Consider the following 15,008-nt stretch of genomic DNA (forward strand, 5'->3'; position numbering starts at 1 on the left):
GACGTGGCTCTAGCGCGTCAGGGTGGCCGTTCTTGTGCATAACACTTTGCCGCTCCTGGCAAGCTGGGTAAAAGGCTTGTACCTCCTATAAGCGCTGATACGTGCAAACTCAAGCCCCAATCCAGGAATGTGGAGAGCGCTACGATGGGCATCTGGATTTCTGCTGAGCCGCGTTCCCGTGGCGCTGTCTTTTTTGGTGCTGAGCCTCTATTTGCGCATGTGGAAGTGGATAGATGTTGGCATCTTAGACAGCAGCTCCATAGCAAGGCAGAAACCAACAACATGGCGAGGATTCGGCCTAGGGAGGTGGCATGGCTGTCTCATTGTTTCGATAATTCTCAAAGGAATTTACAGTTTCAGTGTCGGACCTTCCAGACGAAGACCAAACGCCGGCACAGATTCGGTAATTCCACAGGTTGGAGGTTGGGTTCGCGCTGGTGTGCCCGAACGGGAGGCTGGCTGGAGGCCCGAGCATTTTGGCTTTCACTGGCTGTCCGTGCGCTGCAGGCGCCTTGCATACATCTGGCCGATAAAAAGACCTGATGTGGCTCAACAATGGCAGCAAATGACCCGATAGCGGTATGCACGCTCTATCGAAAGCCCCGCTTCGAGCCGTAATGTGGGTTAATTAATTGGGTCTATATCAGAGGCCAACGGAAGATACGGCAGTCATAAGCTCCATGTCAGACCGTTGCAACGTTGGAAGATTGCTGCCTCGGTGCCTGAGGATTACGGCATGGGTCGCGTTGGTGTCTCATCCATGATGCCTCTCTAGAAACACATTCTTTTTGCACAGCTTCGGTTAGGCGCATCGATCCTGACGCTCACTGTGTAAGAGGTTGAGCATGTTCTCTCCGGCTGACTCCAGGTTTTTTGTTTCTGGCCCAGTTTTCTATATCTGTACGAGCAGGGGGTTCGCCTTGTCTGCTAGTCATGGATACCGGCAAACATGCTTGGTGAAACCTGTATACGGAAGCTGTCAAAGCGGAAGTCTGCTGCGCAGAGTCGTGCTCCGGACTTCGAGATCCGAATATCCACAAGCCGCAAAATGTGCTCCTGTCGTCTGACAACCGATGGAGCCATTCCTGGTAGGCAGGCGATAGGAGAGGGGTAATGTCGGCGTGTTAGTGTGCTGTATGGTGACCAAAGGAGTGATATTAGCCTGCTTTCTTTTTTTCGCTGCGCAGTCAGCTTACACTTACACTTGCACTTGCACTTGTGGAGCACACCAAGCTAGCGGGTGCGCCCGCGGTGCATCATGGGACGACGTCGGGGAGACGATAAACAAAATCACCCCGACGTTTTGTCAGGACGCGCAAGGCAAAAACGGTGCAAAGGATCCGCGCACTCGAACGACTGTTTGCAAATCCATCGAGTTCGCATGGTGAACTGTGTCAGAACACGAAGCGAACTGTTTCAGCGATCCCACACTACTCGGCGACGCTTGCCCGACCTAACGAACGCCTGCAGGAGACAGGCTTGATATTGTTTGGCATCGCTCTTGGTAACGGGCCGTTGTGTTTTGATGCGCATTTTGGCGTGCTTCTCAAACAGCTTGACGGGGAGTTCCTATGTAAGCTGCACAGTCACATCTGAGACGGAACATTTGTCGTGGCAGCAGATGCGCCGCATGCTGCCTGTAATCTACCGTGTGCTTCTGTTTCTCAGGCCAGCCGAAGTCGGTACGTACGGTCGGTATTCAAGCCGTATCCAATTCAGGCGACCACGAGCAGTTGTACCCTCTCTTTGCATCGCTTATCGCGGCTGTTACGTTTCATGTTTCTGACGTCTCTTACAAGACGCCTAGATTCTTGACCCTTTGGTTTCGAACATGTGTGGGAGTGGGCAAGATACGGCGAGAATGTGGCTGGCAATCGCCAGGAAACCGTGACTGTTGAGCTGCTCCAGACAAAGGATCGTTAAAAGTGGGGCTGTTTCCCGCCACCACTCTTTCACCTGGCTTGACAGCTGTGCAGTACCGCACTTACTCCAACACCAAGCCAAGGCACCATCAACCAGAACTGAACGAGTAGCCAGCCAGGGTATCATCATGGCAGGTGGCGATAACCACAAAACGTCGGGTTTTTGGCAACTGTTGGTGCCATTGACTAGCTTGCATCCAATAGTTGCAGGTGTATTGCTGATCACCGTGGTAAGGACGTTTCCATCAACACCCTGCAGAAGCTCATGTTTCAATCAAGCCTATATTCGCATACGCCTTCTATAACGTGTTCCTGCATCCTCTCCGAGGTTACCCCGGGCCACTACTATGGCGCTGTTTCCGCTTCCCGTACGTTGTCTCCACTCAACGCGGGCAGATCCATAGGCGTTACAATGATTTTCATGCCAAGTATGGGCCCATCGTACGCATAGCACCAAACGAGCTGTCTTACGCCGATGGTCGGGCCTTCAGAGACATTTATGTCAACCGGCCCGGACATCAGCCCTTTGAAAAGACGCGAACCTTCTTCAAGAAGATGTCACCCGATGAGCCAACTACAATCATGGATTGGCATGAAGATAATCACGCAAGGTATCGACGTGCCTTCGCCAATGCTTTCTCAGAAAAGAGCCTCAAGAGTCAGGCTCCAGTTATAGAGCAGCATGTTGATGGCTTCATGGCACAACTAAAGAAACGTAAAACTGTAAACCTCACCGACTGGTTCAATTTTCTCACTTTTGACCTGGCTGGGGATTTTTCTTATGGCGAGTCTTTTGGATGTGTTGACAACGGGAAAGCCCATCCGTGGGTTGAAATTGCACAGGATTTTGGCAAAGGACTTTCTATGATCGCAGCAGTCAATCTTTACCCCCCTATTGACAAGATCTTGCGATACATAATCCCAAAGCGGATTCTACAGCGGAGCGTAGACCATCGTCAGATGAGTTATGCACAGGCTAAAAAACGGATAGCGCGAGATGTAGAGCGGCCAGACTGGGTGACACCAACCAGAAAGTACACTGATCAGAAAGACCATTTTACCGACCAAGAATGGGGCATGAACCTGTTGGTGATAGCTTTTGCTGGGAGCGAAACCACGGCCAGTGCACTGACCGCCATTACGAGGATGCTGGTTCAACACCGAGGTGTTCTTCATCGTTTGACACGTGAGATTCGAGAAAAGTTTCAGGACGAAAACCAAATTACTGTTGCAACAACGAGCGACCTGCCGTTTCTCAACGCGGTCATACATGAAGGCATGCGTCTCGGACCGCCCGTTGTCATCGGATTACCCCGAGTCGTGCCAGAAGGTGGAGACCTGGTTTGTGATCGCTGGGTTCCTGGCGGAGTAAGATGCATTTTTGTCCATGTCGAATGTTTCATCGCTGACACAACATGTTCTAGACCTATGTCGTTTTCAACCAGTTCTCTGCGTTTCGCCAGTCGTACAATTTTTCCAATCCAAACTCATTCATCCCGGAACGCTTTCTCACCCCCAATAAAAATGACGATATGACAGTGTTTCAGCCCTTCCAGATGGGCAGACACATGTGCATAGGCATGAAGGTAGCCTATCAGGAGTTGCGGCTGATACTCTCAAGGCTGTTGTGGAGCTTTGACTTGGTATTGAAGGATCCGAATGATGTATGGGATTGGGGCGAGCAAAGCACCTATATCCTTTGGGTAAGTGTGCCGTTTTGATGACATTATGAAGTAATTGCTAAAAGTTGAGTAGGAAAAGAAACCGTTGGAGGTCGTACTGAGGCACGTGAATAAGTAAAAAAAGGGTTCATGACAATTTGCTTAGTGTTCAACTTAAGCGCGCGGATGTCGAGATGAGACCAGTTAAGAATGTAATCATTGTATGTTGTAAACTCAGTGTGCCACGAGATGATAGTAATGGCGTTTTTCCCCATGACGTTTATTTTGTTTCTACCACTTATTCTTTCCAAGAATTTGTTCCGCAGAAGAGTTTGAATCATATTACAAAGCGCGAAGAATCAGACAAGAGTCTTAATCACGTCATTCTGTGCAACCAGCACATGGTGATTGAGACGGTCATGGTCGAGGTGACCATGTTCGGCTTGAGGGAAGCACGTATGAATCGATCATCCAAACCGATGCTGATTTTTGACTTGCCTCAGCCGTGCACACCAGATTTACATGTGCGACTACAACACAGCATGGAACGAATATGTCATGCTTGCTTCTGGCAAACTTGATGGTCGGCATGCCACGATTAACATCCACACAAACATTGGTGCAGCGCCATTGCAGGAGAACAATTATGGGCAGAGCAAATCTCACGAAGCAACCTTGCGCGCCTGAATAGCATTTTGGTAGGCTTCCAAGTCAACATTGCCAGCATCCCAGATAAGGATGGCTTGAACCGACACTGTGCTGTGCTCTATATTCTGCACATAGCCGATGACATTGAGCCAGGTGCCAACGTCCACGTCGGAGTTTTTGGCGCGCTCCAGCACATGTTCAATATCTAGGTAGGCAATGACAGGGTCGGCAAGGACGGGGTAGTTGTGTTTGAGGCGCAAGGTTGCCGTCTTCACAGTGTACTCATCGATACTGCGTTGCTGTCAGCCGCTGCATGTTAGTCTCACGGGCGCAATGTACCAGCCCAAGAAGCGGACTTTTGCGCCCGGCGCGCATTTTGGAAGGTCGCTGAGCAGCACAAGGCTGGAGGCAGGCGGAGCAGAAGACATGGTGGTTGAAGGCACAGAAGGCGGTGGAAACTAAAGCCGGGGTCCGTTGTGCACGTGCCAAGGTTAGTGCGAGCGACATCATACCCTCGTGCATCCAGGCCCGATTCATGACCAGCCAGGCAGCCCTCAAACACTTCAGCACCGCACCATCGACACTACCAACACGCACGAACCCTATTCCCTCTGTGACTCCCCCAATACTTTCTCCATCTTCCACACAGTACGTCCAAGCCGCGCATCGCCCCGCAGCCCCGCCATCCCACTCTTCGATAGGCACCAGAAGCGCCTATCGGAGCCCACGAGAGGAGCGTACGATAAGTCCAGAGCTGATCGAGACATCTAGAGCTACGCAAACATGAGCGGCTGGGGTCTGGGCTGGTTCGGCGGCGGCCAGGCGAAGAAGGAGGCCCCCAAGAAGGCAATCCTCCAGCTTCGCGGCCAGCTAGAGATGCTGAACAAGAGAGAGAAGCATCTACAAAACCAAATGGATGAGCAGGATGCCTTGGCGCGAAAATACGTCTCTACCAACAAGCAAGGTACGTGCGTTCTGTTTCCATTGCTCTACTGGATAACGTCGCTGACAGTCATCACAGCTGCCAAATCCGCATTACGGCGAAAGAAGCAGTTTGAGCATTCGCTCGAGCAGACAAGCTCCCAGATCATGACTCTTGAGCAGCAAATTTACTCCATAGAGTCGGCGAATATCAACAAGGAGACGCTGGATGCCATGAAGAATGCTGGTGCCGCCATGAAGCAGATACATGCTGGCCTAACTATTGACAAGGTCGACGACGTCATGTACGTCATACCCAAAATACCTCATTCTCAATATCAGTCACTAATCACATGTCTAGGGAAGGCTTGCGCGAACAACACGCTATTGGAGAAGAAATAAGCGAAGCGATCACGTCGAGCATCGCCAACAATGGTATCGACGAAGATGAGCTGGATGAGGAACTGGCGGAACTACAACAAGAGAAGCTGGACGAGCAAATGCTCAATACTGGCAGCGTGCCCATTCACGACGCGCCCTCGAGCCAAAAGCTGCCACAGGCTCCCAACACGAATCCCAAGGCGCCACAGCGAGTCGAGGAAGACGACGAGGAAGAGGAGCTGCGGAAACTGCAGGCGGAGATGGCCATGTAAGTTGACATGGTCCACCAGACATGGACATCGCTCATGGGCGGTGATGGTCTTTAGGCGTATGGCGATATGGTCAGAAGCCCAGGTTATAGGCTTCAACTTTTTTTCTCTGCCCTTGATTGCTCACTATTTTCCTTTTGTGTCACTTGGGGCATCTAGTTGTTTGTTTGGATCTTCGCATCAAATGCACCCAGACTTTGTGTTTGGAGGCTGCACGTAACGAAGGATGGCAGGGCAGGGAAGGAAGAATATTAATACCTTGCAATATCAGACGAATTTCAGTGTTCTTTTTCTTCCTTTCGTGACTTGTCCCTTGGCTCATTTGATCTTTGTTTGGTAGCCAATGACCACTCAACTCGTCTTTTGCCGGAAATAAGCGGCCCGGTACTCATTGATTCGAAAATTCCTGGAAACAGGATGCTTCACAAGAAGGTGAATTTCCGGAACAAAAGAGCATCTAAAAGCAGCTGATAACCAGTTGCACATGTACACACGTAGACTGTTGGGAAAACGAGTAAGCGTAAATGACAGGCTTTTTTGATCATTCATACATGCAGTAGTAGCCGTAACAGCGCATGTTCTTTTTTTTTCTCTCCATTCCAAATTTCACTTTTGAAGGCTTGCCCAGGTAATAGCATGGGGGCAAGCCAAAAAAACCATCTACGCCCATCACCAAAGAGAGAAACTCCTGCTTAGCCCCTTCAAACCAAAAGCTATATCCTTGATGGGTATCGAGTACAGTTGTTTCGCTCCATCGCGTGCTAAACGCCGATAAGCAGCAGTCCAATAAGCTCCAAAAAAATGCATTTTGGCCTCTTTTTTCATGCTTTTCAAAGGGACAACCAAACACGACGCCGTTGTTGCGCAAAAGAGTAGAGTTCAGTTGACAAAAGGCTGAAGGAGGGAAAGACTATACATGCCATCGCTCAATAGCTAAAACATTACAAAGAAACAAAACTCCTACTCCGTTTTTGTAGCTTCTTCGCTGGGCTCTGTCTTGGTGCTCTCTTCTGCTCGGCCCGGGCTATCTGCAGTCGACTCAGCCAATGGACGCCGCAATGGGGTGCCATTCGGGACTGCTGGTGAACCGGGAACAGGGGTGATGGGCTCGACACTTGGGCGATGTGAAGGAGCTGCAGGAGGTGCTGGGGTTGAAGTCGAGGGTGGCGCCGTAGCAGACGGTGCTGGCGATGCGCCGGTCATGTTGGGCGTAAACTTTTGAGGTTCACTGTTTTCGCGTGGAGGTGCTGGCGACGCTGACTGCGTTCCCGACGGAGGCTGTTCAGTTGGCTTTTGTTGTTGTTGTTGTTGTTGCTGCTGCTGGTGTTGAGTCAACGTATTGGCTGCGGCATCTGCAGCGATTGCAGCTGCGGTGCCAGCGGCAGTAGCTGGTACAGTGACAGGTGTGTTCTCCGGTTTGACAGCAACATTTCTCTTGACATGTTTGTTGATACTCTCTACACCGCAAATAGATTCGAGCAACTTTCTTTCAGGTTCTGTCAATGACGCTTCAGGCACGGTCCTGTCTACGCACGCCCGAATTGCATTGTCAACCTTCTTTTGCTCATCAGGCCCTGGTCTTTTCTCCAAGTACACGAGACGATACGCCTCGAGCTGGCGAATAAGGTCTGGATGTACGCCAATGGGGTACCGACCGGAAGGATGTGGAGCTGAGCCCTCGTTGGACGAGCCCGGATGTGCGGGAGCTTGGGTCGGCGGCGGACCGTAAGGCGAAGCATTACGTTGAGCGGGCGATGCGGCAGGCGCATTGGCTTGCTGGCCGGCTGCAGGGTATGGTGGATACGGACGAGGCGGCGCTGGGCCATATGGACTGGCGCCGGTGGTAGCATAAGGCCCACCATAAGGGCTTGGTGCTGAGGGCCCACTGTATGGTGACTGCTGCGGTGCAGCCGTGGGAAACAGAACGCCATACTGCCCACTTGACCCAGCTGCTGAGTTGGCAGTTGATGTCTGCGTATTGGGTGGCGGATAGGGCCGTGGAGGGTTTGCAGCTGGTGGGCTGGCGCCTGTGTTGCCGCCGGCCCAAGGGGATGCATAGGGTGAAGGGTGGGGCGCATTTTGTGGCCCGTTGGAAGCAGCAGCATTGCCTTCACCGCGAGCCATACTAGGAGGAAGACGAGGTTGCGCAAGGCTCGGGGGTAATCTTGGCGGAGCCTGCGGCATTGCATGGGGCATGCCGGGATGATATGGATATCCAGGCTGAGGATAGGGCTGGTACCCGTTGGGAGGTGGCTGATAGTATTGTGGTCGTGGTGCGTGATTGAGTGGAGGACTAGCCTGTCTCTTCCTGCGCTCCTTCTCGATCGAGACCTCAGGATTGATTCGCCAGAGGTATCCTTTGCCTTCTTTGTCTCCCTTCATGAAAGCATCGTGCTGGCCTAGGTTGTGACGCACGCTAGATTGCCAGCCGCTCGTAGTCGTCTTGAACTTGTACCAAGGATACTTGCGCTCAATGTAGGTGTAGATGGACTGCAGATTCATCTGACCGGTAGGGGAAGATGAGATGGCTTCGTGAATAAGAACCACGTAGTTTGCAGTGGGACGTTGTAACTGCTCTTCTGTGTAATCTTCGATACGCATCTCGGGTGAAGGGGTCCGTGGTGGTCTCATCGGCTTGGCTTGTTTCTGGAGACCAGACAAAGTACCATCACCGTGCTCGGTGGACTCGACAATACCATCGTCTTCTCCGTCGCCAGCATTCGACTCTTTGCGCTTGGGCGCCTTTGGCTTAATTGTCGGTATAGGTATATCAGCGGGATCAATGCCAGCTGCCCTCGCTCTCTCAATATCCTTGGCCTGCTTGATGAGCTGAGACCGCTGACGCTTCGACATGATGCCGTCTTTGGGTGGCCTGCCGGGACCCTTGCGCTTTTCGACCACATGACCAATGAGGTTTCGGGGCAGGTTATGCTGTATGGCCATTTCTTCTGTGATGAGACCATCTATGTCACCAGCTTCGAGTTCACCTTCGTGTGGTTTGCGCAACAAAGGTGGGCTGTCGTTTGGCGGAGGCTTGCTTGGCTGCTCAGTCTTGGTGGCCACAGGAATGTCCTTGACAGGCTCTTCGGCAGGTGCCTCGTCCTTGACAGTGGTCTTTGCAGGGGTCTTGGCCGGCGCTTTGCCTTTCTCCTTTGGTTCCTTAGGTTCTTTCGGCTCTTTGGTCTCCTTGGACGGAATGGACTCCTTGTCCTTTGTTTCCTTTTGCTCTCTTGATTCCTTGCGCTCTTTCTGCGCCTTGGGTTCCTTGGCAGACTCACGAGCAGACTCTTTGGTCTTGCCCGAATCCTTGACTTTGATCTTAACCTTCTTTGCTGGGGGTTCTTCAGGAGTGAGTTCACGGTGCTGGGGTTTCCTCTTGTGTGCCTTTTTGCTGTCTTTTGAGGTGGATGCTGGCGGTAGGTTCTTAATCTTGAGTTTGAGATTAGTTTTCTGGCGAGGCTTTGGAAGTGGCTCTTCATAATCGTCCATTTCCTCGTCGGCCAATGCATCGTCATCATCGCTGTCGCTCACAGGATGGTGGTAATAGACGTGGCGAGGGTTCACACTCTGCTGGTCTTCGCTTTCAGAACTGATGTGTTCATCGCTTTCCAGCTGGCCATTGCCGTTCTCGAAGGAAAAGCTCATAGGACGCGAGCCAGATTCTTGGCGATGTCGCTGCTGCTCGGTAAGTGCGACGTCGGGTAGATAGAAGTGGATGTTGACGGCGCCTATGAGCAGGTGGTCGCCATGATCCAGGGGAACGGTTTCACCCTTTGGATAGAAGTCACCCTCATGATGCAGGCCGTTGTTGCCCAAGACGTGTATACAGAAGTGGCCGGCATCAAAGTCAAAGAAAATCTTGGCGTGCTCGCGCGATATGCCCTTGGGCCCGAGCGAGCCGGTCTTGGCCATGATTTGCTGGGGGTGTATGGGCACGAAGGGACAGTCGTTGGGATCTTCGGGCACGTGGCCGTCAAATTGGGCAGGCACCTCGGGAAAGGTCTGCATGAGCATGTTCTGGGGCGCCCGCTCGGCAGGGTTCTCTTCAGCAGCCTCGCCGGCCGGATGGGAGTTTGAGCTGAGAGAGTGAGAAGCATTGCTCTGGCGGCGCTGCTGGAACTCCACTGGCATAGACTCGATGGGTACGTTGACGATGCCACCTTTTTCGGAGATGACGCTGCGAGCGCCGCGACGGTCGCGCTTCTTCCTCTTGCGGTCCTTTTTCCCGTTGAGGTATTCCTCTGCAGCTTTGGTATGGCCTTTGGCATGCAGAGCCTCGGCCTTGATGAGGCGCTTCATGTCACGGTGGGCGAGGTGGATGTTGCGCCCGAGCGTGATCTGGTAGGTGTGCATGTAGTAGGAGCCGTCGTCAAAGCGCAGGCGCGCAAAAGCCGTGAGGCGCTCATTTGTGGTTGGGGGCATGAAGGGGTCCATAGCAGGGAAGGCCGAGGCGGCTGTGGCAACATCCATGGGAAGCGGAGCAGCGACGGCGGTGGCTGCGGCCATGTCGCCGTTCATGTCGCCGTTCATGTCGCCATTCGTGTCGCCATTCATGTCGGCAGACTGGGCGAGGTTGATGGGGTCTGCGAGAGAGGAGATTTGGGGATGGCTGGGGGTGTTGGCCGTGTTCATGTTGTCGATGGTGTCCATGGGGCCGGGGTGGGTAGGCGCGCCCTCTGCGCTGGGGGCAGGCAGGGCTGGCGGCGCATCGGTGGTGTTGGTAGTGGTGGTTGTGGTTGTGGAAGCCATGTCGGGAGCGCGCTGGTGGTTGATGGACGGGTGGCCGGGGGCGGGGGAGTCATCTTGGGCGACGACATGGTGGAGCTGCTCGCTAGACGGGGCTACGGCCATGCTGCTGCCGCCATGTTCGGAGGGAGCTGGGTGGGGGTTGGGTGTCGTGGCTATCGTGGTGGCTATCGGGTGGTGGTGGTGGTGCTGGGCGAGGGCGAGAGCAAGGTGAGGTTTTGGACCGGGGGTCGTGGATGGCGCTGTCTGCACACGGACGCGGTTTAGCGGCGCGCTTGTTTTTTCTCGTGATCCAGCAGGCCGTGAGCGGATGTCGCGCAAGACGTATATAAGAGAAGCGCAGGCAAAGGGCCGGAGTCGAGCTGTCGCAAACAAGCTGGTGTTGTCGGAGAGAGAGGCTTGCGCCGGGCCTAATCTTGCTGCACGTGCCATGGCCGCAGAACCATCGTACTTTCTTAGTATAGCAGGGCTATTGCTCCTTCCATCCTAGTCGGTCCCGCCTCGCCCAGCCAGTCACCCACAATCACCATCATCATCAGCAATCGCATCAAAGCAAAGCACTGCACTACACAACACTACGCTACACTATACTACACCGCAAATCACTACATTTCACTACACGATACAAAGCGGCAACGTGCTCCATGGCTCCCAAAAAGAAAGCCCTGCCCGCCGCATCCACCAGGTCTGCCCCATCACCCCAGCCCGCCCACACACGGCCCAATTGGCCTGTCTTCACCCCTCTTGTCCCAGAAGCAGACCTAGCGCTGCAACAAGTCCTCCCCAATCAGATCATCACCATTCCCAACTTCTGGCCAGCAGCTCTCTGCAAGACCTACGTATCTTTTTTATCTTCACTGCCGCTGACTACCACTCCCGGGAAGCCCAAAAAGGGCGACGCAGTGCGAGTCAATGATCGCTTCCAGATTGACGACCCTGCCTTTGCTGAGAAGCTGTGGAGTCAGACGGCACTAAAGAATCTTGTCACGGGTGCGGCTGCACACCAAGGTGCGTTGGGCTTGGATGAGAAGCAGCGGCACAGCCTGTGGGGCGGCGACGTTGTTGGTCTCAATCCCAACATCCGCATCTACCGCTACACCAAAGGCCAGTTCTTTGACCAGCATTGTACGTTGTTGCCACTTCCTCGCTTTTCAGCTAGCCCTACCTGCTCTAGTCAACGCCAGCTGCTGCATGCCACTAACTCGCCCAGACGATGATGCAAACAATGTCACCATTCCTGGCTCACCATCAGTCCAAGCACGAACCACTTGGACCTTGCTGCTTTACCTCACCTCTCCTGCAACCGGATGCATCGGTGGGGAAACTGTCTTTTACCCAGACCCACCCAAGTCCAAAACCAAGACCAGAGGCCCTCTACCCGAGCCACTGCAAGTGGACCTTCAAGTCGGCCTTGCCCTTTTGCACCGCCATGGCCCAGATTGTATGCTGCACGAGGGGCGCCAAGTCGTCGACGGCGAGAAATGGGTAATCAGAAGCGACCTATGCGTCAAACGTTGATGAGTCCGATCCCTTCAATCAAGTTTCGGTTCAGAACCTGACTACCTCATCCAACAAGCTCCTTCTCTTGCGGCCGGGTCCCTCTTGAAAAATGGCTACACCAACCCCGGAACACCTAAGTGCAAGTCATATTGTGCTTACTGCCAAAATGCATCACCATGTTGCAGACTCATCATGTGCCTGCCAGATACTGCTGGCACTTCACAACCACCTCGCCGGTCTGTAAGCTGGTTGATACATTGAACTCGTCAAATCACCCAACCGTGGCAAGGCCCTGAGCATATCCTCCAACGGTTGCTTTGGCAATCATAAAACATCACACAAGCTGAGGCTTGAAAAGGACACAGGACCAACTGAACCATGTCTTTTTCGAAGAGGCCACCCACACAGAACGTTGCATTGTGTTCTCTCTACATACCTCAACCTGCCTGGTCTATTCTGGTTCACGCGCGATGCCTATCTCTATCCGTCTTTGGCTATGGTTTCTTCCTGCACGTGTACCACACTTCTCCTCCGACATTGCCACATGGAGGATTGGAGCACTCCTGGCTTCCGTCCACCGAATCGTAGTGTTTTTTGCAAATGGAGTGATACCAGCCGGGATTAGAAGCAAGATTTGCTGACACGACCAAGTCTGCCTTATTCTTATCGTCAAATGCCAGAACGTCCCAATGAGATTCAACGGTCACTTGGCAGCGGGAACAATTCTTGCTGTTGGAACGCTCGCCATCGTTGTAATGATGGCATGGAATACATGCCCACCCCGCTAGTGCATCGTCCCGGTATTCTCGTGCACGTGTCGTTTCCTTCACTTTGTTGTGATGTTCTCTCCGCGCTCTGGATTCCGCACGTTCCTCGGGAGGCTCTCGTGGTCCTTCTTTAGGAAAAGATATTTTGCATCCCATTTGAAATATCTTATGTTCGAGGGAATCAACTTAGCAGTGGAAAAGCTCGTGGACGGACTATATCTATGTATATAATTCCTGTATGTGCTTGCTTCATTCAGGTTGATTGCTTCATCCATCACTCATGACTGCGCCGGAAAGCCCTGTGGCCAATTTGTCTCCTTCTTGTCAAATGACTCCTTCATCATATGAGGAGAGTTTGCAGTGTCAATCATGTTAGTTAATTGCGACTCCAGTAGGTGGCCAGCAGGGTAAACTTGTAAGCTGTCTTTGCATCATGACTGTCTCTTACACTGGTATAAGTGTATTGCTGTAAACCAGACTAACTAGTAGATCCGTGTTCCCTATGCATCGTACGAGAAGCGCTTCCAAAAATACCAAATTCACTGCCATATTTGCAAAGCTCATACTATTTTGTTTATCATCAGGTAGCAATTAAACATGTACCTGGCATATACTCTATCCATCAAGTCCGACCAACTCTATGATTCTTGAAACATGTCAGAAATATCTTAGCTCTTCTTTCATTTTGTGCCATCAAAGCCTTTCTGGAATTCAATCGGACTCGTGCTGGGGCGGAAATAACATGTAAACAGCCACAGGAATGTATGTATCCGCGCCAAAGCGTAACGCCTGCTGCAAGGGACCCTATCAAAGTGCGCCACCATGTTGCACAACTTTTGTGAGACACGTACAGCCTTGCGCTTGTGCGCGCTGAAGAATTCGGTTAAGTACCAAGATGTGCCGCTCTTGTAGACCATTCCCAATCACTTCTTCTTCTCTTGTGAGTAAACTCACCATGTTGGAAGCAGGACTCGCATGCAATCGGTTGTACGAGAAAACAACAGACACCCCAGAGCAGGGACAGGAAAAGGTCCCCGCCTTTCGGCGCTCTTGGAAAGATTACCCTAGAGGCTATCCCATGCTGGCCGAACGCATCGCTTTGAAACCACAGACGGCTATCTATCGCAGATTCGACGCTCTGAATTCCCGGCGTATACTGTACCTTCAAGCCGAGCTCTTTATCCTGGAGAAACGTCTGCGGAAGATGGAGGAGAGAGAGGAAAAGAAAGACGATGAGATAGGCAAAGAACCATCTCACAGATATGCAGTCGACTACGAGCGTATGCTCGAAGATCAAAATGGCAAGGGGAAGCTGCATTTGGAACTTCTCGGGAGAGTTAGTGAGACATTGAGCCAGTACAGTGAGTTAGAACGTCGCCAACAATACAAACCAAGAACTATATGACTAAAACGCTGCAATTGTAGATGAAGCGCTTCTACAAGTCTCGGCCCTGTCCCAGATCCCAACACCGCAGAAATTCGACCTTAGCGACCTCCAACACTTCCTGGAAAGCGAGATCATGAAGCCATACTGGCTGGCGGGTCTTGACCAAGTTACTTGGGGCTCTTGTGACGACCCCGAGGACTATGCACCAGACCTGGTTGGGATACACCCTCGCCCAAAGGCTGATGATTTCTCTCGCTGTATTGCAGAGAATTCGATACGTCTGTTTTCCCGTGGACTCGGCCGTCTCACAAAAGGCAGCCCCAGCCTGGGTCGCAAAGTGTATTATGACTCGGACGTCCTGAAGGTCACGTCTTGGATCACGTGTATCCTGGCATCGCTACTGCCCATTGCCTCAATCTTGGTCCTGTTGAATGTTCCATCACTCAAAGGCAGGCTTTGGGTCATTGCTGCCTTCAACATCTTGATGAGTGTGTGTTTGAGGACGTTTACGGAGGCGAAGAAGTCAGAAACATTTGCCATTACTGCTGCGTACGTCGATCCTTCACAAACATGTTTTTTTTTCGGCTTTGTGCTGACCCTTGTAGCTTTGCTGCTGTCCAGGTGGTGTTTGTTGGAACGGATCGTGACTCCGGTGCTCAATGAGCGCTTGTCGTTTGATAGTGGCGGTCGGGTGTTGTCTTTTGGTCTAGTAACAGCCATCTCTCGTGACTTACATGTGTTTGTATCTGGACCATATTGGGCGGGTCCCGGAATGAAAAGCGTTGTTTTCTCAGAAAACAACATAG

At 52.3% G+C, this 15,008-nt stretch overlaps 6 protein-coding genes across 6 annotated transcripts; 4 read left to right on the top strand and 2 right to left on the bottom strand.

The window, feature by feature from the left end:
- The first annotated feature begins 2,000 nt into the window (after positions 1-2,000).
- On the top strand, positions 2,001-3,787 carry PSV08DRAFT_27484 (cytochrome P450). The gene is made up of 4 exons (XM_014224908.2): positions 2,001-2,152; positions 2,202-3,290; positions 3,347-3,625; positions 3,678-3,787. Exons 1-4 carry the CDS (start codon positions 2,051-2,053, stop codon positions 3,720-3,722), a joined length of 1,515 nt encoding a protein of 504 aa, XP_014080383.1. The 5' UTR covers positions 2,001-2,050; the 3' UTR covers positions 3,723-3,787.
- On the bottom strand, positions 3,784-4,659 carry PSV08DRAFT_271729 (CST complex subunit Ten1; the record flags this gene model as incomplete). Its single annotated transcript, XM_014224909.2, has 2 exons — positions 3,784-4,522; positions 4,571-4,659. 2 exons carry the CDS (start codon positions 4,657-4,659, stop codon positions 4,246-4,248), a joined length of 366 nt encoding a protein of 121 aa, XP_014080384.1. The 3' UTR covers positions 3,784-4,245.
- A 127-nt stretch (positions 4,660-4,786) lies between these two features.
- On the top strand, positions 4,787-6,101 carry PSV08DRAFT_271743 (Snf7-domain-containing protein). The gene is made up of 4 exons (XM_014224910.2): positions 4,787-4,879; positions 5,003-5,195; positions 5,253-5,457; positions 5,514-6,101. Exons 2-4 carry the CDS (start codon positions 5,015-5,017, stop codon positions 5,803-5,805), a joined length of 678 nt encoding a protein of 225 aa, XP_014080385.1. The 5' UTR covers positions 4,787-4,879; positions 5,003-5,014; the 3' UTR covers positions 5,806-6,101.
- A 362-nt stretch (positions 6,102-6,463) lies between these two features.
- PSV08DRAFT_385244 (uncharacterized protein) lies at positions 6,464-10,653 on the bottom strand (the record flags this gene model as incomplete). Its single annotated transcript, XM_014224911.2, has 2 exons — positions 6,464-9,113; positions 9,162-10,653. The coding sequence occupies 2 exons, from the start codon at positions 10,651-10,653 to the stop codon at positions 6,763-6,765; spliced, it is 3,843 nt and encodes a 1,280-aa protein (XP_014080386.1). The 3' UTR covers positions 6,464-6,762.
- Positions 10,654-11,192: 539 nt separating this feature from the next.
- On the top strand, positions 11,193-12,246 carry PSV08DRAFT_385250 (uncharacterized protein; the record flags this gene model as incomplete). The annotated part of the gene is made up of 2 exons (XM_014224912.2): positions 11,193-11,673; positions 11,759-12,246. 2 exons carry the CDS (start codon positions 11,193-11,195, stop codon positions 12,064-12,066), a joined length of 789 nt encoding a protein of 262 aa, XP_014080387.1. The 3' UTR covers positions 12,067-12,246.
- Positions 12,247-13,770: 1,524 nt separating this feature from the next.
- On the top strand, positions 13,771-14,865 carry PSV08DRAFT_348125 (uncharacterized protein; the record flags this gene model as incomplete). The annotated part of the gene is made up of 3 exons (XM_014224913.2): positions 13,771-14,176; positions 14,241-14,751; positions 14,808-14,865. 3 exons carry the CDS (start codon positions 13,771-13,773, stop codon positions 14,863-14,865), a joined length of 975 nt encoding a protein of 324 aa, XP_014080388.2.
- Positions 14,866-15,008: the final 143 nt, after the last annotated feature.

The sequence above is a fragment of the Bipolaris maydis genome (assembly GCF_028858645.1).
Source record: "Bipolaris maydis strain C4 unplaced genomic scaffold PSV08scaffold_2, whole genome shotgun sequence".
In the NCBI taxonomy this organism is placed as follows: domain Eukaryota; kingdom Fungi; phylum Ascomycota; class Dothideomycetes; order Pleosporales; family Pleosporaceae; genus Bipolaris; species Bipolaris maydis.

What these genes read in the sequence shown, in the direction of transcription:
- PSV08DRAFT_27484 (XM_014224908.2), top strand. Translation starts at nt 2,051, where the DNA reads ATGGCAGGTGGCGATAACCACAAAACGTCGGGTTTTTGGCAACTGTTG. An exon ending in GTGTATTGCTGATCACCGTG is followed by an intron (nt 2,153 to 2,201) that starts GTAAGGACGTTT and finishes GTTTCAATCAAG; the next exon opens with CCTATATTCGCATACGCCTT. An exon ending in AAAGCACCTATATCCTTTGG is followed by an intron (nt 3,626 to 3,677) that starts GTAAGTGTGCCG and finishes AAAGTTGAGTAG; the next exon opens with GAAAAGAAACCGTTGGAGGT.
- PSV08DRAFT_271743 (XM_014224910.2), top strand. Translation starts at nt 5,015, where the DNA reads ATGAGCGGCTGGGGTCTGGGCTGGTTCGGCGGCGGCCAGGCGAAGAAG. An exon ending in CGTCTCTACCAACAAGCAAG is followed by an intron (nt 5,196 to 5,252) that starts GTACGTGCGTTC and finishes CAGTCATCACAG; the next exon opens with CTGCCAAATCCGCATTACGG. An exon ending in GACAAGGTCGACGACGTCAT is followed by an intron (nt 5,458 to 5,513) that starts GTACGTCATACC and finishes TCACATGTCTAG; the next exon opens with GGAAGGCTTGCGCGAACAAC.